The sequence below is a fragment of the Branchiostoma lanceolatum genome, chromosome 10 (assembly GCF_035083965.1).
Source record: "Branchiostoma lanceolatum isolate klBraLanc5 chromosome 10, klBraLanc5.hap2, whole genome shotgun sequence".
NCBI lineage: Eukaryota > Metazoa > Chordata > Leptocardii > Amphioxiformes > Branchiostomatidae > Branchiostoma > Branchiostoma lanceolatum.
The window spans coordinates 5,206,318-5,229,252 of record NC_089731.1 but is presented as its reverse complement, the minus strand read 5'-3'; the positions used below and the strand labels follow the sequence as shown (position 1 = coordinate 5,229,252).

At 40.8% G+C, this 22,935-nt stretch overlaps 2 protein-coding genes across 2 annotated transcripts; one reads left to right on the top strand and one right to left on the bottom strand.

The window, feature by feature from the left end:
• Positions 1-125: 125 nt before the first annotated feature.
• LOC136443880 (uncharacterized) lies at positions 126-5,433 on the bottom strand. Its single transcript, XM_066441253.1, has 5 exons — positions 4,824-5,433; positions 3,588-3,668; positions 3,205-3,315; positions 1,858-2,838; positions 126-1,572 (listed from the first exon to the last, which is right to left on the bottom strand). The coding sequence occupies exons 1-5, from the start codon at positions 5,110-5,112 to the stop codon at positions 281-283; spliced, it is 2,754 nt and encodes a 917-aa protein (XP_066297350.1). The 5' UTR covers positions 5,113-5,433; the 3' UTR covers positions 126-280.
• Positions 5,434-6,934: 1,501 nt separating this feature from the next.
• LOC136442918 (ventricular zone-expressed PH domain-containing protein-like) lies at positions 6,935-20,442 on the top strand. Its single transcript, XM_066439948.1, has 16 exons — positions 6,935-7,018; positions 10,231-10,352; positions 10,858-10,964; positions 11,424-11,568; positions 12,131-12,305; positions 12,758-12,921; positions 13,299-13,508; positions 14,074-14,288; positions 14,709-15,402; positions 15,827-16,048; positions 16,408-16,525; positions 16,965-17,104; positions 17,627-17,761; positions 18,282-18,399; positions 18,866-18,999; positions 19,652-20,442. Exons 2-16 carry the CDS (start codon positions 10,251-10,253, stop codon positions 19,853-19,855), a joined length of 2,883 nt encoding a protein of 960 aa, XP_066296045.1. The 5' UTR covers positions 6,935-7,018; positions 10,231-10,250; the 3' UTR covers positions 19,856-20,442.
• Positions 20,443-22,935: the final 2,493 nt, after the last annotated feature.

Here is a 22,935-nt window from a genome sequence, read left to right as displayed (position 1 = left end):
AGCTAGAGAATCGTTGTTTTCTGCATGCTGACTGAACTGTAAAATCTGCTTAGAGACTATAACAAATTCAAATGGAATTTTTTAACAGAGACACAATTTATTGACAAGGTAATGAACGCCTACAATGATAGTGATTGACATTTGACAGGTATCAGTAGAAAGTTGAGTCTCAAGTCACAGCGAAAGAAAAATTCGTACTTTTTCTTTGTCTCTTTTTCAATCACTTTAAGCGGAATTGATATTCAATGATTTCTCAGTGGAAAAATACAATTTGAACGTCTCACAAAATGATGCCAAGATGAACGGAAAGGTCGCCTGTCCAGATAACAATCGGTTCAGACTTTAACAGCGATTCTTTGATGTTACTCTCTAAGGCCTCGTCATCCATATCTTCATTCAAAATCTTGTCAAACAAAGAGTCTGCATCATCCCCGCTCCCCATCGACCCTTCCAAACTGTTTATGAATCCTAACACGAGTTGAAGTGTCTCAGATACTGAGTCTTCTATCTTTTGAACGCCTAGAAGGATCAACTCCTTCAGCTCGTGGAAGGAACCGATGTGGTCGGCTAGAAGAGCGAGACAGGCTGTGGTCATCTTGTTTGAGCTGACGTCGACTCTACACAGCGCTTTCATGTGACGCAGTTGTCTGAAGATCGCAGATATACCTTTGTCCGTTATCAGATTCCCTCCGATGTTAAGATGACGAACGTGAGGAAGTTTTCTTAGAGTTTCAACGAACTTCATCGCGGTGTCGTCCTCTAAACCACATGCGCTTAAATCGACCGATGTTAAGTTTCTCATGGAGCGCAACGCGTGGGGCATCTTCGTGGCGTCTTCAAGCGAAACACGGACACCCGAGATGTTCAAAACTCGGAAGTCTGACTTCTCTAAATTCTGCAACAACGATATTTGGTCTAGCAGGTGTTTCGTTCCCGGCGGTGTTGTTTTGTTGCCAGTCATCTTTAGAATCTTAAGGTCAGGTATGCGTGGGAACGCGTGTGTTAGCTTCATTATGTTCTCATCGTTCAGACCATTGTTGGTGAGGTCTAACTCTTCTAGAAGATTTAAACTTGACAATCGCTGCGATAGCGTTACTACGTCAGCATCTGCGAGTCTTTGATTCTGTAGAACAAGTACTTTAAGGTGGTTCATGAACAGAAGTAGATCTAATAGAGGGAAAGTTTCTTCAGTTCTAACCAACGAGGACCTCGACTTGATTGTTGCACTGAATTGCATGTTTACTTCACCTATGCCCGACAACTTGGCCAAGTTGTCGTGGAGGACCTTGTAGAACTGGACAGCAGTTGGACCATCGTTTTCCTGTGAAAGGTTGGCCCCATCCTCTACGCAATACAGCACGAAGTCCGTCAGGGTTGCCGGCGGCTGTCTGCAGTCCTTCCAGTAGGAGCAGACGAACGGCCAGAAGAAGTTATCCTGCAGCAGACAGGAGAGGAGCGGGCTGGTGCGGAAGGGGGCGTGCAGGGTGCTGCCGTCACCGCCCTGGAAGAAGTCCACGATGTATTTCTCGAAGGTCGGATAATGAGATGGGTCCAGGAGGCCCTCACATGCACCTGCAACGTGTAAACATAACGTATAAACCGTCAGAATGAGTAATCTTTGTGGCTGTTTTATATTCAATCCATCGTTCATGTGCACATGTATTATGCAGAATATTTGACGATTAAAACTTAACAGATATAAACAGACGATACTTCTTTTCGTGAAAAAAGGTCAAATTCCAACATTGTGTCAATATCATACATCACTTTGTAATACGTAGTTAACAGTAGCGTACATCAATCAATGTTGGAACTTTGATTTTTTTTCTTAAATATATCGAATAAGTTGCCACTGACCTTGGAAATGCACCCTTCCCATCTGGTATTCCTTCTCCACCATGTGACATCCCACGGTCAGATTCAGTCGTTTCGCCGCCTTGCAGACGTCGTCTGAAACTAGATCACGTGATATATCCATGGCAACCGTCCCTTCCCGATACGCCCGCCAGAATCCCTCTAAGTCGTCCCCTGCCTGAAACCGCAGCAAACACGTCACACTGTTCGCCCGGTTAGCCCTGGAGACGGTCAGTAGGGTAGCTCCGTGTTTCTTAAGGACAACCTCCAAGTCTTTGTATCTCTGTGAGATGGTCATTAGCTCCGTCGTAAAGAGGTCCCCGGCCTTCCTGAGTCTGTCTTGTTCGGATTGAGAGTGGTTGGATTTGCTTCCATGTTGTTGCAGTGATTTAAGGTGTAGCGATAGTTTGCACCTGTATGCTCGTCTCGGACGGGCAGTGTCTGAAAATACAGCCTCATTTGCTACGGTTAATTCGTCGTTCTCTTGGTCTTCGCGTGTTGAAGATGTTTGTGTATCCAAATCAGCCTCTTCCAGCAAAGTACTTTTGGACGTGGGGGATGGTGCGTTTTTATCTGTATCTAGTGTTGCAAGATCTGGTGGAGCGTTTTTATCTGTATCCAGTGTTGCAAGATCTGATGGTGTGTCTAGTGTTCCAAGTTCTTCAGAGGCTTCGCTTGCTTGGGGAGGAACTTTCTCGACGTTCAGTATCGAGAACTGAAGACATTGCAATTGTGGAGTCGGAAGTTTGGACCCCTCTGTACATGTGCTTGGTGGTGCCGTACTTTGTTCCGATTGAGATTCAGGCGGTCGCTCTTTTTGTTTACGTGGCGTTTCTTTTTGAGAAACTTCATCGTTCTGAGTTGCTTGTTCGTTCGGAGGTTGTTCTCCGTCTGTCCAGATACCCATTTCTTCCCGAGGTGAAACTGTTTTCTTCTTACTGAGCTTGGTGCGTCTATTGGAATCTGATTTTCCTCGTAATTCTCCTTTTGGAGAGAAACAAAAGATGAGTAATGTAAACCAACGTAAGAGAAAATAACATCCTTCGCCCCTGAGGCGTGGCCAAAAGGTTTTATTCAGTGAATGCTAGATTATTGACACAACAAAGGTACAGTAGCTTTCGTATGGTCAAGTACAAACACATAAAAGCAAATAGATCTACAGATAAAAGTACAAAGTACAAAATATATGCATCGAGAACTACATTCTATATCTGCTCATTGAATAAGCAATATGTTTATCATGGAAAGGGTCACTAGCCCTAGCCCTTCCATACATGTATGTCATATGAGATCACCCTGGCTGTAATTTTTTCAGATTTTGAGAATCAAAGTTGTCATTAAAAAAGTCACCTGTGTTTTCTTCGCGTCTCTCCAATCCAAGCACATCTCTGTCTTCGAGCACTGCGGCTCTTCTCACCGCTGTGATATTAGGCAGCTGGGGGATCTTGCTCATGAAAGCACCTGGACAGATCAAACATGATATGTCTTACACATAGTCATAGTCATAGAAAAGATAGACATAAAAGAATAACTAGTACATATCGCCAGCTGCAAACGTTATGTATCATACTAGTAATCATGGCTATGGAATGGCTATGGAAAGCTAGTCTGTTATCCATCCCTATTTCATATCAGCTTCAGTCTATTCATTAGCTTTATCCACTGCCATTAAGTAGATGAATAGGGACAATGAAAATCTATAGTCTACTAAAATGTGATGATCCGTGCCTTACCGTGAGGTTTCCTTTGTGTGACGTTGGTTGCCTGCAGAGGCGACAGACGCTTGACTCGATGCTTCCCTCGCGTTCCTGATCCTTTTAAAAAAGCATGAGACATGGCATCAATATTTCCATTACAAATATCTCGTGGGACAAAAAATACTGTAGTTTGCCCAGTACCATGTACACACACATGTTGAATATGTGTATATATAGTGCTGAACAATCTATTGTGTATCTATTATAGTTGTATATTGTCTTGGGAATAGCCTGTGTCGTTTTGTGGTCAGCAGAGTGTATATTTTGGATGAAGTTGACTAAAGTCCATTTCTACATACGAATGTAACGTTATATTATTTCCGTAGCATGTGCCAAATTTTTAAATAATAGTAGCATCTCCGTCAATTTTAGGCAAGCAGACTGCTCCTTTTGACGGGACAATTATTTTGTTTGGGATGGTGTGTAAGCTTCGAAAGTGCCCCCTCCCCCCATACGTTTATGATAGACAATCACGAAAGCACCTGTATATTATATTAACCTTTGAGTTTGTATATTATGGCACGTGACTTCAAAGGAAGTCTGTATAAAAGATTCACGGCTAACTACAATACAAATGCATTCCTGCTATGAATGCGGAATATCATGATTCTATTTCTTGTGATGAAATGCTTACAGCCTTGGCGTTGAACTTTTTCAAATAATGTGGGTTAACGTTATATATATATATTTTAAACAATCTTTATTCAACAGAATAAAAGAACATAAACAAAGACAACTATATAACATGTATGGGTTATGTTAACGTTTCCCTCCCTTCTGTGTTCAAAGACGTGCGAAAGTCTGCTGCAACCCGAACTGACAGAGAGGAATTCTGTCGTCTGGGACTCAGCGGCGTTCGAGCGTGGTCGTCAACCAACCGCTCCGGCAGGGCGACTGCTAACAAGTGTACAGTATGCACCACACACCACATGTGTGTTTATCTTTCGAGTTAACATGACCAAGCATGAATTTGTGCAGTTGGGTGATGGTTTACAGTTAGGGGGTACAAACACACATCTACAAGGCACTGCCATGCCACGTACTGTTACTGTAAAAAACGTTATGACTTCGAGCATTGGGTCTAAGTGTTGCTCCAAAACGTTCGCCTCTTTGGTATCAAAGCCTTAGATTTACACAAGAGTGCTCATATGTTTGCTTGGTTGTGTAGTTACAATAGAAAAGGCAAATAACTCGTCAACTTTGGTCCCTTACCTGTAAACGCCGCGGCGCCGTCGTCAAGCAAATCCTCCAAGTGCCCGAAGCCAGTTTTTCTAAGGGCGTCACGAAAGACGTAGAAGGCTCGGTCATCTTTGCTAACCAGGATTTCTAGTAGTACCTTTACCTTGTCTTCAGTCTTGGGAATGGACAGTATGAGGGTTATTTCCTCTTTACTAAGGACGGAGTCGTGTTGAAGGAACCCTAACACTTCTTCTATGTTCTTCAAGTTGTCCACGTACGTTGTCGAATTCCTCAAAAGCGAGTCGCGCAGAAGAGCATGCATGCCTTTACATAGAGATCCTGTTACCCTCCACTTGAATGCAGTTGACGACAATTCTTCTTGGCTCTCCCGTGCATTCTGAAATAAGTTCTTCCCTCCACTGTTTTGCCAAACACGCACAGGCGAGGTTATAAAGGCGAGGACCTGACAGATTTACTGATCAGCCCGTATTTGGACTCTCGTCGGTCGTCAAGTTTTCAAATAACGTTCAATCTTCTACGCAGGCGTCGCCAGCGAACTGGGACATTTGTACCATGTTGTTTGCACAGCGTCTGGTGAAGCCACTCTTTAGTTGTATGGCCGCAAATGACCCGATTTGTCTGATTTGTTAAGTCATTAGCATATACAAAGCTATTCGGGTCGCCTAAGGGTTTTTAAAATAGAAGAGTTGTTTGGTTGTTCAACGACCCGGTAACTCACTGAGTTTGTTTTCTTAATTTGGGGTTTTGAAGTCTATAACCTGAGAGAAGCCAGTGAAGGAATAAAGCGAAAAGGCTGGACTCGGACGTTGGCTTGAAAAGAAAGAAACTCATACAGAATATATGCACTGGCTTCTACAATGTACATGTTCCAGACAGGTACTCTCTCCGCTGTAACCATGGCAGTTATTGTGTGGGTCCTTTATTTCGGTACCTGAACCACGGATGGTTCAGACCTACACCCAATTCACAGGGCGCGGGAAAAAAAATCAATATGGGCCCAAAAACAGGATGCCTGTATTTAATAAAAAAGGATCATAAATATTGTAACAAGAACTGAAGCCACAAAACATGGTACCACAGCCAACACGTCTTTTATTCCTGTATTCAAGAAGTACAGAAATTGAAACTAGCATTGTATCATGGCGTCACTTGTTTTCCGCCAGAATCGTTACCAGATAGAATTTTACGACATATTTCGCATTTTCAGTATTAACTCGTGATGTTTGCCAATCACCGGAGAGAGGGAACGAAATTTCTTCCTTTTTCTTCCCTAAATCATCAATCGAAAATCAATGCACGCGTGGATGTCATCCTCAAAATTTACTTGCTGTTCTCCCCATCATAACATTCAACAGCAAAGGCAGAATTTCGAACGAAAGAGAAGTGACCTGCTCTGTTCGGAACAAATAAGATCCGCTATGATATCAAACGTCCGTTTGGCAGAACTATATTGACTTTTAGATTTGCCATACGTGCAGGTTGGGGCAGGTAAACGGTCAACTTGGACCTGTGCGCGTGCAGGTATTTTTCAAGGAGGTTATATTTTTGACGTCAACCTCCATTTAATCTGCAATGGTTCATGTACTGGATTTTTGTTTGTTCCCAAACCTCAGTTTTACACAGTTCATAGTTGGAGTCTAGACCCTGATCTGCAACAGATTCTACCAGGGACATCTTATTTTTTAGGAGTGATTGAGCTAAAAAAAAGAGAGGCGCAGGTGCAATTCATATTGTGCAGGTAATTTTAATGCGCATATGCACCTGTAGCTGTACTGGTATGGATAAAAAATTATTTTAAGCCCTGCATTTGAAGCCAATTTTGATATACCGAATTTAGGCAACCTTTTGACATGCTAACTACTATTCTTCAACTTCTCAAGTTCTTGCGTAACGTTACTGTTCAGTGCAGTGGTAACGTTACGTAGATGAAGAAAAGTTTTGCCAACTTGTTGCGATTGTGATTTGGTTATATGTCCTAAAATTGAACATAAAAGCCGAGAAAATAAGACAACTCCTCAGTTGATATCTTGACAGCAGGCACGTCTCAAGTTTGTCTTATTTTGGTCACGGTCACGCCCTGGATGACCCCGAGTGACCTTTGCTTTTCACACGCGGTGCAGTCTGGGAAAGTAAGCAATCAAAATGGCCGACGTCGGAAGAAAATCTCAGCTTCCAACCAAAACTTTGCGTTTTTTCTAAGCAATAAGGTACGTTTCAGCCTATTCAACAGGTTTTTATGTGAAACGGAGTAGTATCCGACAAACGTGAATGTAGGTTTGGCTAGCTCTAGCTTCGGCGGCGTAGAAAATTGATCTAAAGTCCTTGGGCGTAGTTCACTTCGCGACTTCTCAGTTCAAGTTGCACATTCGCAGTAGTTTGCGACTTTGCGTAGGCGGGGTGAAATATCTTCCGTTTGTCTCAAAATCAATGCGAAATAATCTCATTTCCATGCCTTCTAGTCGATTTTGCTTCTTTAATGCAGTACCTACGACTGCTTGTGTTGTTATTGTCTGTGGGTTATATGATAACAGAGATTCATATCCGTTTGTCAACGATGTGTTGTGTTTACACATGTGCCGATGGCATGTCTAGTTAGACTGTGGTCTGAACTACTAGTACTTTGGTGAGTACTTGCCGTGTTGCTGAGGCCTTCTTCACGTTATCTTGGTCTCTGTCAGATTAGATCTTACTCCCGAAGCAATGCACAACCAAAACTGTAGTTGCTTTCAAAACAACAACAACTTGATTAGAGCTACATAGATTTGACATTTGAAACAGATGATCAATGTGTCTGTATCTGTATCTATGTGGTTGGTATAACTACCCTTTGGCGTAACACACCAGCTTTGCAGGCACACGGCACGACAAGCAGCTGGTTATATTACACTGAACGACCTGTCACACCTAACCAGTGTTCTCGCCAGCCTGAACTTTTTACCCGTCATTTCAATTTTCCTGTCGGGAAGAACATATCGAGCGCCGAAGGCGCGAGGCGTCGCGCCGGAGGCGTGACCATCCTAGGGGGGTCCGGGGGTATTCTCCCCCGGAAAATTTTGGAATCTAGACCCTCTTAAACGCTATTTCCTGCATTTTGAGGGGCAAATTTCTTGGCAGAATAAGCTTAGTTTAATGACATCTCTTTCGGTGAAAAATTACACAAGGGTTTCAGGCTTAATTTTGGGGGGAGGCGTGCCGTCGATCATCGCGGTAAGATCGAATGTTCACACACAAGCTACATTTCTATGTTGTATACAATCGGCAAAGAAAAGAAAATCAAGCACAACAAAACTTTATTACGTATCTACGTCCTACAAAAAATACACACAGAATAAGTCGCCAAAATTAAAATTTTTCAACACTTGTCCCGTATGCTCCCTGTATTTATTGAACATAATGAGAAATTTGACACCCAACTTTGAGAAAGAACGCCATAAAGACGTCCATTTTTTTCTCCCATGTTTTCCACGGTTAATTTCTCCGGTAACTGCACTGAATGTCTTCAAAAGTTGTCGATTCAAGCCTTCAAACAGCCGCTTCGTTGTGCGATCCTTGCGATCCCCGCCATTCCTCTAACATCTCGCAAATTCACGCTTAGCTGAAATCACGCGAGTAGCGAGACTCGCATGTCATTGGTCGGTATTTCTTGACCCGACGGAGACGACGCACTGTGATTGGTGGAATAGAATATCTGACGCCTGTTAACCATTTCTTACGGGAAGAAAGCGCATTCAACTCAGCCGCCGCGGCTTGAAACTTTAATAATGTTTTACAGATTACAGAAAGCCTGATAGCTATAGGAATATTTCTGAATTTTTAGGCTTCTTTGATAACAATAACTGACGGTGAACCGAGAGGGACAAAACAGAAATAAACGTCAGCCCGATGCGACCAGCCAAAACTGTGGGGAGGGCGGTGCATGACGCCGAGTTTTCGGCGGCCACCAAATATATACTAGTATCCACCACGGCGCTCTTTGTGTGGCTGGGGTTGTCGCCGGCGGGCATTAGAAATGATCTAGATCGCCCTCGTCGCGATTTTCCGGTGATCCTCTGGAGTTTTTGCAAAATTCTAAACTCTGTCTAAATATCTTTACACACCTTTTTTTGTCCATTAAAAATGACGGGTTGGGCAAAAATTTTGTCCGTCATGAGCGACAAAAACCCGTCAAATGACGGGAGGACGGGCGCTGGCGAGAACACTGCACCTAACCTAAGCACACCTCGCTGTAATCGCTGTTTCTGTTAGCGAGGATGCTTCTACAGTACTTGGCAGCAATGTGTTCCACTCTACGTCTGTTACCATTTGTGAAAATCTTATTGATAATTCATGGCCATATCTTGCCTGAATCATAGTGAATGCTTGGACTGTTGTCTAAAAGTTATCGCCTTACGATTGCCCCACCAGTGTACATAATTTTGTATCTATTGTTTGAGGGTGATAATTATTAAGCAGTTAAAGCTACAACTAGCCAAACCACTTTACCAATTTGCCTGCTTTTTGTATCCAAAGGTCATATTACTTAATAACAATGTTTACCAACTATATGTTGTACCATATGAATTAACAACCAGTTGATGACCATGTTTTGCTTATGTCTTGAGATCTTTAGTTTAAAGGTTTTAAATTTACAAGGAGTAGGCCGTAAGTTTTCTTTGTAAGCAGAAAGATAAAGCAGGGCTCAGTCTATTGTCTGTTTTTCCATCCCTAACTGTATGCCTTCTGTGCCTGTAGCTGTAATTCCTGTATATCTCTGGTGTAACTGGTTGTTAAACTGAATGACCTGTCATACCTAAAGCTTTGCACATCTAGCTGCAAACGTTATTTAAAGCCATCTTGTGAAGATATGTTCTGTTCTTGACACAGATCTTTTCACCATCAAAGTGACAGGACGCTGAGGACGGGTAAAAACTTAAGAGCTGAATAGATCCCAGGCAGGATGTATGCCATGGCAGTAGGAAGTAACAGCAAAATGAAGTGTTTCATCCATGCCTATCAACTTCCTGCACCTTCAGATCAATGAAAAAAGAGGCTTAGTATTCTCCTTGATGATACCACTTAATCTTATGCTGTATTATCTCGTGCAACGGTGCAAGAATGGCATCCTTATCAAAGAGAAAGGTTGAAGGATTGCCACTTTGTACATGTAGTATACATGTATGTAGTCCAATGGTTAGATTCTGGCTGTAGTTGCCTCAACTTGCCTGTGCCACTTGCTTTTGGAAAGGGATACAATCCTTGGAATGAGATGTCAAGTCATCATCCACAATTCACTGTACTTGTGGAAAAGAGCTAGGGACATTTCATTGATATGACAGTACATACATGTAGCATTTGTTGAACTTGCTTGACCAGTGCGAGAATAGCTTCTGTAGGCTTAAACAGCATTGAGATTTACAAATTTTTATTTCTTCCTCCCCAGACAAGACCTGGACCTACAGGATGCATGAACTGTTTGCGCAGGTCCTGTCAAAACGGGACCTGTCCAGGGCGGGGGATCTCTTCTCCATAGAGGACAGCGCTATTGTCAACGATCTATCAGAGGTGCGCTACATCTTCAGCATAATTTAGTGTCCTCAAGGAAGTCATTTTTTTAGTTTGGAACTGTGTTATTACTGTTAAAAAATTGTATTCTTGCTTGTATCTTTTCTGATGTGTGTACCTTTCTCTGTAGGCATCATTTATAGATTTGCAATGGAATGCTTTGTGCATGCAACAATTCTGAAGAATCCTTAAAAATGTATTGATAAAGAATCGTTCTCAATTTTTTTTTTCTTTGGCCAAAGCTACCGTAACTGTCCAAAGACAATCTTTTCATAACTTCTTTACTTACCTGTATCCCTTAGACAAAGCAGCAAACTAGCAGGATTGTGCCATTTGAAACAATCAATGGAAGCAGTATTTAAATGAAAGTTTCTCAAAGTCATGATGGGGCAAAAATATATCCATAGTGATTGATATTTGTGCTTTGCTATTGCATACCAGGGCTCCAATCTGTGATTGCTTTTCCTCCCTCCTAACATCTACATCTTTTTATTTATTTATACAGGTCCTGAAAAGGATACAGGAGATCTCCTCTCGCCCTGACTACCTGACTAATGACAACGACCAATCAGTGGTGGAGATCTGCATCACCAGGGTAACCACTGCCATCAGGTGACTAGCAGCCAATCGTCGTCTTGGTTTCAATAACTTTGTGTGAATGTAGTAGTTCTGATTGAAAAGGCAGTTTGCATCATGTAATGTAGAACAATATTGGGAGCTGATATTTGCATGACTGCTCTAAGGTACAATCATGTAAAATTTTAAAACAAGGCGATATTATTACTGATAGCACCACTTTTCTTTAAATTATAAGAAGTTGAATTGGCCATTTCACATTTAAACATAGATATGAGGAACCAACACTTTTGTTATTTTAATATTTCTAAGCAATATTCCTATGCGTTATACATTTATATACGTATCATGCTGTTCAAGACTGCCCGTCATTCATAGAGAAAAACCTAAAAGAAATAGTAGTAGTCCATTGTGTCTGAACACCCTGCAGCTGGAATCAGTATTTCTTTGAAACAAATGCACAGTTTGAATGATAACTTGTTGTTTGTTTCCCAGAGAAACGTCTTCCATCAAGCGCCACGGCCCTGCGCTGGTCTCCTTGTGGGAATCGTGCCTTAAGCATAACCTCAAGCCTCTGTCTCGAGACGAGGACCCGCCTCACGCCAAGATTGCCTCTGATATCATGAGCTGTATCTTCCAGGTAGGGAAAAAATTTAGATGATCTTGAAAGACTAGGTCTATAAGCAACAATATAAGACACAAATAATCAAATGATTTGTCAGACTTTACAAATGATTTTTGTGTGTGAAAGATCCCATTGGCATGTGAAATACTAAAGCAATTATCTCACTAGACTGTGCCAAATTGTGAAATGCATTTGCAGAGTGGTGCAAGGGCATTAGCAAATTGTGCATTTGTTTACTTGGGTCAATCAAAGTTGCATGCTACCGGTATTGCAATTTAAATTTTGTACATTTTGTACAAATGAGAGTGGAGTAGACACAGGGGCGATCCTTTATCAGATGGAGTCTCAGAGACAACATGGTCAAATACCTGGGCCCTACATTGCCAAGAACGAGACTTACAAAAGACTGGGGGGGGGGGGGTTCCTCAGAATGAGTGATACCAACCTTGAATGACGATGATGTACAAGTCTGGTTATGTGAATTTGCGCACTTTTTTCCAGACAAATAACTGTCTTCATCTTTTCGTTTGTTTATTACAGCACCTTGATTGTTCTCCCTACTGTATCTTTACTCCAGAACTACTCCAAGCCCTCCATCATGAAGCTTGCTGTGCCCGTAGCTGTGAAGTTCCTGCAGCAGGGAAACCGGGAGCTGAGCAGGAACATGTCCAGTTACCTGTCCCTCGCCGCCATAGAGAACGCCGGCCTGCTCGCCAGACACACCAAACACATCATAGATAGCATCATAGCAGGTATGGGACATGTAGGCATACATAGAGAATGCAAGGGTGTATTCCGTATCAACTGAGGTACATGTATCAGGCCGACCGCGGTATACACCATGTTGTATTCTTTTTTGTCATACCCACCATTTCAGTGCTAAATGTGCCAGAAGTTCAGAAAATTTGGTTTCCCCAAACATCTGAATGAAATATTTGATAACGGTGTGATATGGAATCGATAAAAATGTATTTTTGTAATCTTAAAATGATAGATTTGATATCAAAAAATCACTACATCATGGGCTCCCAAACAATGAGTGTGATGGACAAAGATTTAAAGCTGGAGATAGCCTTGTTGTATGGTGACAAGTACATTTTGTATTTATAGAATTTTATGCATTTTCTTATTTTTCAAAGAATTATGTATTCTTGAGCTTGCATTTTCTCTTGTCCCTAATTGATTTGTTGATCACACCTTACAGGAAACAGGTCTTTGATCCGAGTCCTGCCCCAAATCTACCAGGAGGCTCCTGATCCAATCAACAAGCGTGTACCAGACCTGGTTAGGCAGCTCAAGGAGTGTGACGGGTCTGAGAGGGGCAATTTGTTACAGCTGCTCTCATTGGTTGCAAAGAAGGAACCCAAAGTGAGAGAATTTTTTTGCAAACTACCTTCTGTATATTTTATTTATCCTTTCTTAACAGAAGGGATTTTAATGCCTAATATACATATAGCTTTGCAGAACAAAGCAGTGTTTGTTGATGTTTGACACTCTTCTAATGGCTTTGTGGTAGCCAACTTTTAACTTGCCTATAGCACACTTTGATGTTCTAATCATGGTATCTAACATCTTCTTACTGATTATTTGGAGGGTTTTTAGGCTAGAAAAATGTGTATCGTTTTGTGATATTTAAGACCTGCTCTTTCATGGTTCATGGTTGATAAGATATATTTTGTACACTCTGCTCTTGTATGTATGTTTCCTTTTAAATATCTTAATTGTCTTCCTTCGCCCCTCCGCAGCTGATGATGCCATATGTGAACACCCTGGTGGACTTCCTCCCCTCTCCTCCCACCACCACCCAAGTGCTGCCTGTTCTGGTCGACATGGCAACGGCCAATGCCACGCCCTTTGTTGGCATGCTGGGCTCCCTGCAGAAGACGGCAGAGCAGCAGCCCATGTGTCTGAGTGGGGTGGCCAGGATCGTGGGGGCCATTGGGAGGACTGATGAGGTAAGGCCTCCAATCCATAAGTCAATAAAAAACATCAAAACCATAGGGTATTCACAGAGAAAGACACAAAAGAACAAGTGCTGCTAATCTACAACAGTCAATGAAATACATCAGGACCATGGGGTGTCCAATATTGCAGGTACATGTACAAAAGCAGAAAGTTATGCTTCAGTATCACAGACAGACAGACAGACAGACAAACAAACACAACCAAAACAGTTCCTCTCGTTTCTCAGAGGTTAAAGTTGTATGGCCACAAATTCATGCAGTGCATGTAATGGCCTTTGCTACAAAAACTGGACACAAAAGAATTCACTTTAAAGGAACAAGCAATTCTTTCAGACATTACAGTCAAGAGTGAAGTTCAAAATGAGAATGCAGAACTGAAAACAAAACCTTTACTGCTTTGTGGAACATATTTTGCTATTTTCGTGCAAGGACATTCCTTAACCCCTAGTGTGCAAGCTTACCTTACATCAGTAATGAATAATTGTATTTCTCTTCAGAATTAGTTGGCAAACTACATAGTTTTATGTTTAACGAGAACAATTTCTCATCCCTTTAGGCTGAAGCCAAGGACTGCCTACTTTACCTTGTTCAGCAGCTGTCTAATGCAGACCACAGTTCCTTGCCCGTGCTGTTGGGGGAGATCAAGACTCTGGTAGACCGGAACCCGAACCAGCTGACCGACCACATCAAGGAGATCAACAGATACAACGACTCGTCCTCCAGCGCTGCTAGGCTAATTGTTCAACAGCTGCAGCAACAGGCTGCAAGAAGGTGATTTTGACTTGCATTTCCTATTACTGAACATTTTGGCACAATGGATAAACACTCTTGTTGGTGTCTAACTGTGTCACTAAATAACCAATACAAAAAAGCCAAGCAGCAAAGTGAAAGTTGATATACATGTAGCCCTAACTCATGTTTTCATTGCTTTTACTGTTGATTTTTAAGTTTCTATTCAGTGATATTTTACTTTACTGTTTTGATGACTCTTTTTACTCTTTTTAAACAAAACAAAATAAAGCCTTTTCCTTGCATATAGATCTATAAGATATGGCACAATAACATTGTACCAACATTTTCTTTATACCAATCCAGTGTGCATGTAAGCCTTATATATATATATATATATATATATATATATATATATATATATATCTACAGTAAGTAATGCTTATTTCTTCTTCTTCCCAGTTGTGGGAGCACCCCGACTCCAGATGGAGGCATAGACAAGGAAGCTTCGAGTCCCGCCACAAGTCCAACGCCCCAGGCTGTAAAAACAACAAATGACAAACTGGAAACCACCTCCCCATCCTCTGTTCCCACCACAACCCCTACCCAGACCTCTCCCCCACATGAAACTAAATCACCAAGCTCCCTCACTACTACTACCTCCTCCTCCTCTACCCCTACTAAAAGGCACAGTGGGACCAAGTCACATAGCAACCCTAACCTCATTCCCAGCCCCAGTATTAGAAACACTGCGATAAGACAACCTCGCCCAGTATCACTGGAACAGTCCATTCCATCTTCCTCCTCCTCAAGTAAAGCTGTAAAAAGATTCAGCTCCCCCACTCCTACTAATGGAACGATCCACACTGCTGCAGTACCGTCGCTGTCCACACAGGGGCTCTCCACTTCCACCGGCTCAATCAAGACCACAGCCACACGAACATCCACAACGTCCACCCAGACTACGACATCGAACCCCAACCTTGTCCCGTCCCCACCGAAAACTCTTCCAGTCAGCCACAGTTCGACGTCGTCACACCTGGCGGCATCGCTGCCAGGGCCCAGCGCCATGGTGATGACCTCTGGCCCGGGCAGCACGAGCAGCTTACCGTACAGATCCAAGGAGCGGCCGCGATCCGCTGCTTCCCTTGAAGGGGTGAGTTAGAATTAATCAATAATTGTAGCAGTTCATCCAACCTTAGTGGGTGTAGACTTGGCACCATAAGTCAATGTGAAATTCAAATGATATTCTGATATTATTACAATACTATTGTGTTTTAAATATCATATCTGTTTGTATGTTACTTGTAAAGTGATTGCAGTTCTTCGGATGGCATGTCAAACCCATTAAAAAACATGATTCAGGAAAGCTACATCTCTCATGTTAAAGGCCCTACATGTACCACACTTGTCGTTACAAGTAGGGGTCCCTCCCTGTGTGAGTGGATCAAACTCTTACACAGTTTTTTCATGCTGTTCAAATTTGTGTTTTACCCCTTGAGGCACTTTACTGGTTATGCAAAGCAATTACTTAAACAAAAAACAAACAGACAATATCACTGTGACATTTTTTTTTACAGAAGAGAATATCCCTCAGCAGTGATGTTATCATCAAGAGGATGACCCCTGACCCAGCCCCCAGTGGGGTGAGGGCAAAGGTCATCAGCAGAAAGAAGGCTGCGACTGAAAAAATCCGCAACACGGAGAAACGGAAAAGCCTGGCGGACCAGATCAAGGGGATCATCAACTTTGGGGACAGCTCAGACAGGTCGGAAAGGGGATCAAGTGAAACACTTACTAAGGTACGAAATGTATGTTAGGGATGCGTATACGTACATTTGTACCTTTTCCATACATTTGTTGCAGATGTCCAAACCTTTACCTGTACCTGAACTTTTGACAAAACCTGGAAGTTCTGCTGCAGTACTGAAGAAAGCTGCTAGGTCCCCAAATAATAATTCTTTGCCATTGATTCGTATGAAACACACCTCATTACCGACAATACTAAAGTCGTATCATGGGGATAATTTGAAAATGAAATCAACATCATCAACAGTATAAAACTGAAGTTTACAGCAAAAAGTACACAAAAGATTTAATGAATGTGCAAAATTTCATTGACTTTGGCAAATGTTAATCGAAAAGATGTTTATGATTGCAGACCAATGATGAAATTGATGTCCTTCAAGACTGGTCCAAGGGCAAAATGGAGGACATCAAGGACTACATGTCAGAGGTCAACTGCCGGGTACCTATCCCATGTTCCTGTGCAATAGAAGGTAGAACAATTTGTTGTTTTTTGGAAGAGCTCAAGATTCTATCAGTTTTGTCAATATTTCCTTATTTTGCATGACAGATAATTTTGTTACAGATTTGTGTACCTAGATCTAGGCTGCCATCTTTAAAAATGGTGACACTGATTAATGAAAATTATTCATTGCTGTTTCTTAGGGCCTGCATGGTCCCATTCACTGTACAGTAGTCATAAAATTGCAAACTAAGGGCTCTTCTGGGCATGGGATAGAAATGCATATGTCCTGCAAAATCCAGCTGTCTTGTTATGGAAAAGTCAGTCTTTGATTCCTGTTGACGGTTTCGTTCTGTCACAGCCTGCTCCAAAATCCTAAGACAACAAAATCGTACAACATACAAAAAATGCTACCAGTTCCTTACAGTTGTATGTCATTGAGAAGACTTGATGTATTTATTTTGTCCCAGATACAAAAAGCGGCTCCTTAGCCCGGCTAGGTTTTATGTGTGCTAAGAAGGGAGAACACTGCCTGTACTCCAGAACTCAGTTCATCACCATGAGCAGACATCCCAAACTCTGGCTACATCTCATGTTCCTGCACAAACAGGTAAGTCAACAAACAAACAAACAAACAAACAAACAAGTAAACAGTGAACAAACTCTGGCTACATCTCATGTTCCTGCACATACAGGTAAGTCAACAAACAACAAGTAAACAAACAAACTGTGGAAGTACAGTCAAACCTGTACTAAGGTGGCACCTTTACATAAGGGCCATCTGGCCATTGTTGTCACTGTTTGGTGGTCCCTTTAATCATATTTAGTATTGAAGTAAGCGTTAGAAGTCTTGTCTTTAGTGACCACATGTCTACTGTGACAATTTCCTTGTGTGGTTACTTTAGACAGGTCTTAGTGTTCTTCCACATGGCTGAGCTGTAAGCAAATTGTACTGAAGAAACTTCAAGATTGTAAAAAGAAGAAGAATCTTCAAGTTTGTAAAAAGAAGAAGAATCTTCAAGGTTGTAAAAAGAAGGCTGAAGAAAAAGTTGTAGTGTAAGCCTACAAACTTAAAATAAACAGTTGAGTTATTGGTTACGGTGAATTAACTTGTGATTCATTTGAATTTCAGTCTGAGGAAAGAAGTGCCCTGTCCAAGCAGGACCCGAGAATACAGTCCTTACTCACCCAGTGGGAGAGAATCAAGAGACGAGGGGTGCTGACGTTAGAGGGGCACATCATGCAGTCTGACTTCCCTTCAGGAAGGGTAATCTATTATTTTATTTTGATTTGTCACATAATGTTGTCTGTTTTGTAGCCAGATTTGCATTGAAGGAGTGTTCTTTGCCTTTGTTTCATATTCCGCTGTTCTTGCACACCTATATAATTGTTTTCTTAATTTATTTTTACATTGAATGAAGTACCATTCAACTTAATATTAAGATGTAATGTTTGTTGCCACCCTGCAGGAATACCCTGATACATTGCATATATCACTGTCTTGCACTGAGTTGGTAACACTGATTTCTGAAAATGTTAGAGGAAGAATAATGATTACATGCATGGTACACGTTATAATTACCTTAGTTGTGAAAATGGCCATCTTTTATGAATCAGACAATATTGTACCCTAAGACTTGCTACCAGTCTTCTGGTATTTGCTTTATCATACTGCTATGAAACGATTTACCTTAAGGTTTATCTAAATCTATTAAATTAAATCTGCGTATCTACTCAATAAGAGAACTACCTTAATTGTTGTGAATAAAAACTGTTTTATTTTTTAGGACCAAGAAATGTTACACGGCCAGCTTGACGAGGTTCGCTTCTTTGACCTGTTTTCCTACGACCAGTCGGAGGACAACTGGGAGTGCTTCATGTGCAGTAACCCAGACAAGGCCACAGGTAGCCTGAAAATCAGTCACATTAGGCTGTGAAGATTTACATGTAGTTATACAAGGCAACAGGTAGCCTGGAAATTAGCCATATTAGGCTTCTAAAATTTACACGATATTGTAGTTATACAAGGCCACGGGTAGCATGGAAATCAGACACATTAGGTTACACAAACTCACATGTGGTTATACAAGCAACAGGTAGCCTGGAAATCAGATGCATTAGGCTGTGCAGATTTACATGTAGTTGTATGTGCCAACAGGTAGCCTGGAAAACAGACACACTACTTTCACTACTTGGATTTTAAAGATCTGTGCTTGGAATTGATCTGTTTTGCTGTACATATCTTGCTCCTCTGAATTGATGGCCAGCATTAATGAAATGAGCTATCCAATGGTAGGATCTGTTCTTTGCTACCATACTTGAGAAGTTCAGCTGTTCTGTTTGAAGACCAAGATTGTTGTTTGTTCCCCAGGCCTTCTTCAGGAGGGCCAGCCGCTCATAGAAGGTCAGTTGAAGGAGAAGAAGGTTCGGTGGAAGTTCATCCGGCGCTGGAGAACCCGATACTTCACCTTAGCGGGGGCACAACTGGTTCAGAAATCCAGATCGGTATGCATATGAGCCTTCTCTTTAGATACAATAGCAGTAGCCGTTTATAAAAATCATACGGCTAATTTTAACCCTTGTCCTGCGGGAAGCCTATATATTGGCTCTATATATATATACAGAGCCTGTATGTGGGTCTTGTGTACATGTAGTGTGTATATACGGGTATTTTTCAGCTGAAAGCATCACACCGCAGTGGAACGCACCGAATGCGGCAGTAACAATGCCACCGCAGCGCAGAAAAGTCATGGGAAAGTTACCTGATTAAGAAATAAAATTGATGAAATAAGTTGTGTAAAAAAACGTCAGGACAAGGGTTAAGACAACATTGATTTATCATTTTTGACATTTTTGCTAATAATTTGCCTTTGCTAGAAGTAGTACCATACTAGTAGAACTAACTGTGTATTGTTTATATCTTCATTATTTTCATTTACATGACTTGTATTAATGCCTTATCAACCTTTTGCTACATAACCTTACTTTAGACCTGCAACTTTTTGGCATAGGTCGACTACATAAGGATAAGAGTCAAAATTTTGCTTTGGAATGTAGGCCTAGGAAATGTATTTCTGAGAAAAGATCTATAAATTCAGAAAAAGTACTATAATTATTACTGTTTTCATTTGTGTACTTTTGTTCCTTTTCTTCTCAGAAAAAGGATGCCTTACCCATCGAACTCAGCAAGGTGCAAAGTGTCAAGGTGGTGAGAAAGAGAGACCGCAACATTCCGCGAGCGTTCGAAATCTTCACCGACAACAAAACGTACGTCTTCAAGGCGAAGGACAGCAAGAACGCGGAGCAGTGGTTACAGTGTATCAACATCGCTGTGGCACAGGCCAAGGAGTCCACGGCATGATGGGATAGGTACGCAAGGTATTGTGGGAAGTGTATTGGGTTTGTACAAAGAGTTGGTGCTTTGAATATTGTGAGAAAAGAGACTAGAGTTTTTGTGATGAAGGAGCTTAGAAAGGAGTTGAGAGGAATACGTTTAAGACTCGACTGCCTGGTCCAACTGTTGAGATGTTCAGGAGGAAGGAGTTTGTTGAAAAGGAGGAGGGAAAATTTGGAAAAAAAGGACTTCAGTATTACATAATTATGGTTAAAAGTGAAAATTCAAGTGACTAAGGAAATTGGCTTTGATATTAAAAGAAAAGGTGGCTAGAAAGGGTCATGTGGTATGTCCTGTGGTGAAAACTGTACAGTACTCAATGTTAGAAAAAACATCAATTTTGAATTCTTGCATCAAACATTGAGATGACAGAATTTGCAAATTGACTAGGTAAATTTTTGTGATGAGTGCTCATTGCAAAACAGCAAAATTAGTTGGACAGCAAAATTAGTCAGGAAAGACTACCGTATGTGGTTCAAATCAGAGAAAGGCGTGTCTGCTGAGCTTCTTTTTATTAGAGAGATTAAGTTTATGGAGAAAATAATATTTTGTTAGGGACTGGAACCAGTTGTATGAATGATGAATATAGCAAAGCAGCAAACATGGTGTTATTTGTGCTTTTAATGTAAATTATTCTTTAGAACATTAGGCTGTTTTCAGTCTTCTTTGTGGGGCTTGGTTGATAATCAATGTTAGATCTTCCAGCTATAATGTAAAGTGCATCCTTACGGTGACTATGAATGGTTCAGAATTTAAGAAACCATGTCAGCTGCCTTTTACTCTATTGTTGCAACTCTACAAGGGGAAATGTAAAGATGAATAGTTGTTCTAATTTCTTTCCTTAATATCTAGAAAGATATAACTTTACAAAACAAACAAAATAGACTTAAAGACAATTTTTTTAGTCAGTACTTAGCATATCACATGTAAAGTTGCAATGTACAAAAATACAGGAACTCTAAAGACCGATTGCACAACATTGATACAAAGTGCTGCCAATTCATTCCACCGATTATTATTGAAAATATTCCTAATTCATATGTAACAATCATAGCAGCAACCTTCAATTCTATACATTTTTTCAATCATGATGAAAAGTCATTCCAAGCCAAGTAAGTGTACTTAACAGATACAGCTGCTAGTGTAACTTACAGTAAACTAAATATATCTTGAGCAAATGCCGTGTTACAAGTGCTAAATATTGACCAAAGTAAGCCATTTTACATGTACTATGCAATCAACTAAGTCTTGCTTACAAGGAACTCATGTGATTTAGTTTAGAATGGTCTAGGAAATAAGCTACACTGTACATGCTTAGAAATTGCTGCATTTACATGTACTACTGTTGCTGATGTCCAAAGTGGTACACTTCCGCTGAATGCTTACACAACAACCATACACCTCATTGTTAACTTTTAGCATGCCAACTTTAGGGTGGTCCTGGAGCACTATGTTAGACCTGGTACACTGTCAGCTTCAAGTGGTTAAAGGTAACCCAAGAGAACTTGGAACTGCTACCAGAAGTTGTCCAGGTGATGCCTTATGTGCACATTGAACCATGCATTTAGTGTGGCGATGAAGGTTAGACATCCTGGTAGTAAGATACGCCAAAATTAGTTACTCAAGCAACTGGATAAAATTTGGTTAACTGATTTGATTAACTTATCAACTGGGTGAAACATCTGACTGTTTCAAAATTTTATCCAGTTGCTTGAATAACTAATTTTGGCACATGCATTTAGTGCATGAGCTAAAATGTCCTTTATGCCAGGAAAATGTGTACTTGCGCTATGCATGTAGTTTGAGACTTGTCTTATGCCATACCTTGCTGTGCCTTCTGGTGTGTAATGTATTTTGTATTGTGGTGCAAATTTATAAGAAAGTAGTATGTGTAATTCAGCACTTACATTTTGGAATGGGGTTCTTGCACTGCAAACTTCTGCAAATCCCAATTAAGATGAAGAAATGCAGAAGTAAGCCACCTTTTCATCATTTATCATCGAATTTGTTGATGTGTCCATCGATTTTGTAAAAAAAGAAACCAAGTATTATACGATACAGAGTCATGCATATTTCTGAATTTGCAATTTTTGCACCTTTTGATAAAAACTTGTCTTTCGAAAAACAGTGCTAAAATGATTATCATGCAATCTGTAAAACTAAGCTGTGGAGACTCAGTCTGTAAACCTAGAAACAAAATGTGAGGAATGTTGAAAGAAAACCTTTTTTTCTTTTGACTGAACCAAAGCTGGCTGTTCAACCTGTCCATAGACCAACAGTTACTTGTTATCAAGTGTATTACATCATTCCAGCAATTTTTAAAACTCAAGAATTGATAATAGCAATAATAGCAATACTGTTAGATGTAAAACGACAGGTTACAATTATTACAAGATTTAGTGCAAATATTCCAAGCAATTTTGGAAGTTATTAAGGTATAACTGTAGGCGACATATGTACATTGTTATTGGTGAAACTGTTAAATTTGTAAATATTGTACACGGTCAATATCTTGCCAAGTGAACCTTTCCCACCAATAATAGCCAAGACACGACAAATGCAATGATATTACAGCTATTTTTAAAAATTTGAGACATTTCTCAATTTCTTCGGACTTTCCATATTACTTACATGTACATGTACATAGCAACAGCTTAAAGAAGAAACAGTATTGGGAGAAAAGAAGACTTTAACTTAATTTTTTGTGTAACTCTACATTTGACTCTTGCGTGTTACAGCTAGAGATCTAGGAAGTATTTTGCTTAGTTCATTGGAATTTCAGCTGCATTGATTAGTGTGTTTCTTAAGTTTTCTACTTCTTATCCTTTTGACGTTTGTCTTACAAGGTGAACAGAGAAAAAAATGGATGATCCTCCAGTGCCATAGTAGAATGTTGTAAGGATAAATACCATGGTGGTATTCAAAATCATCTGGATTTTGAAATGATATGGAAAATGTCTGAACGTTTCCATGATCCCACAATTGCAGCAAATACCACTTCACGACCTATGCACCTTGCTTAATTGTACCAGCCATAGAATTTAATT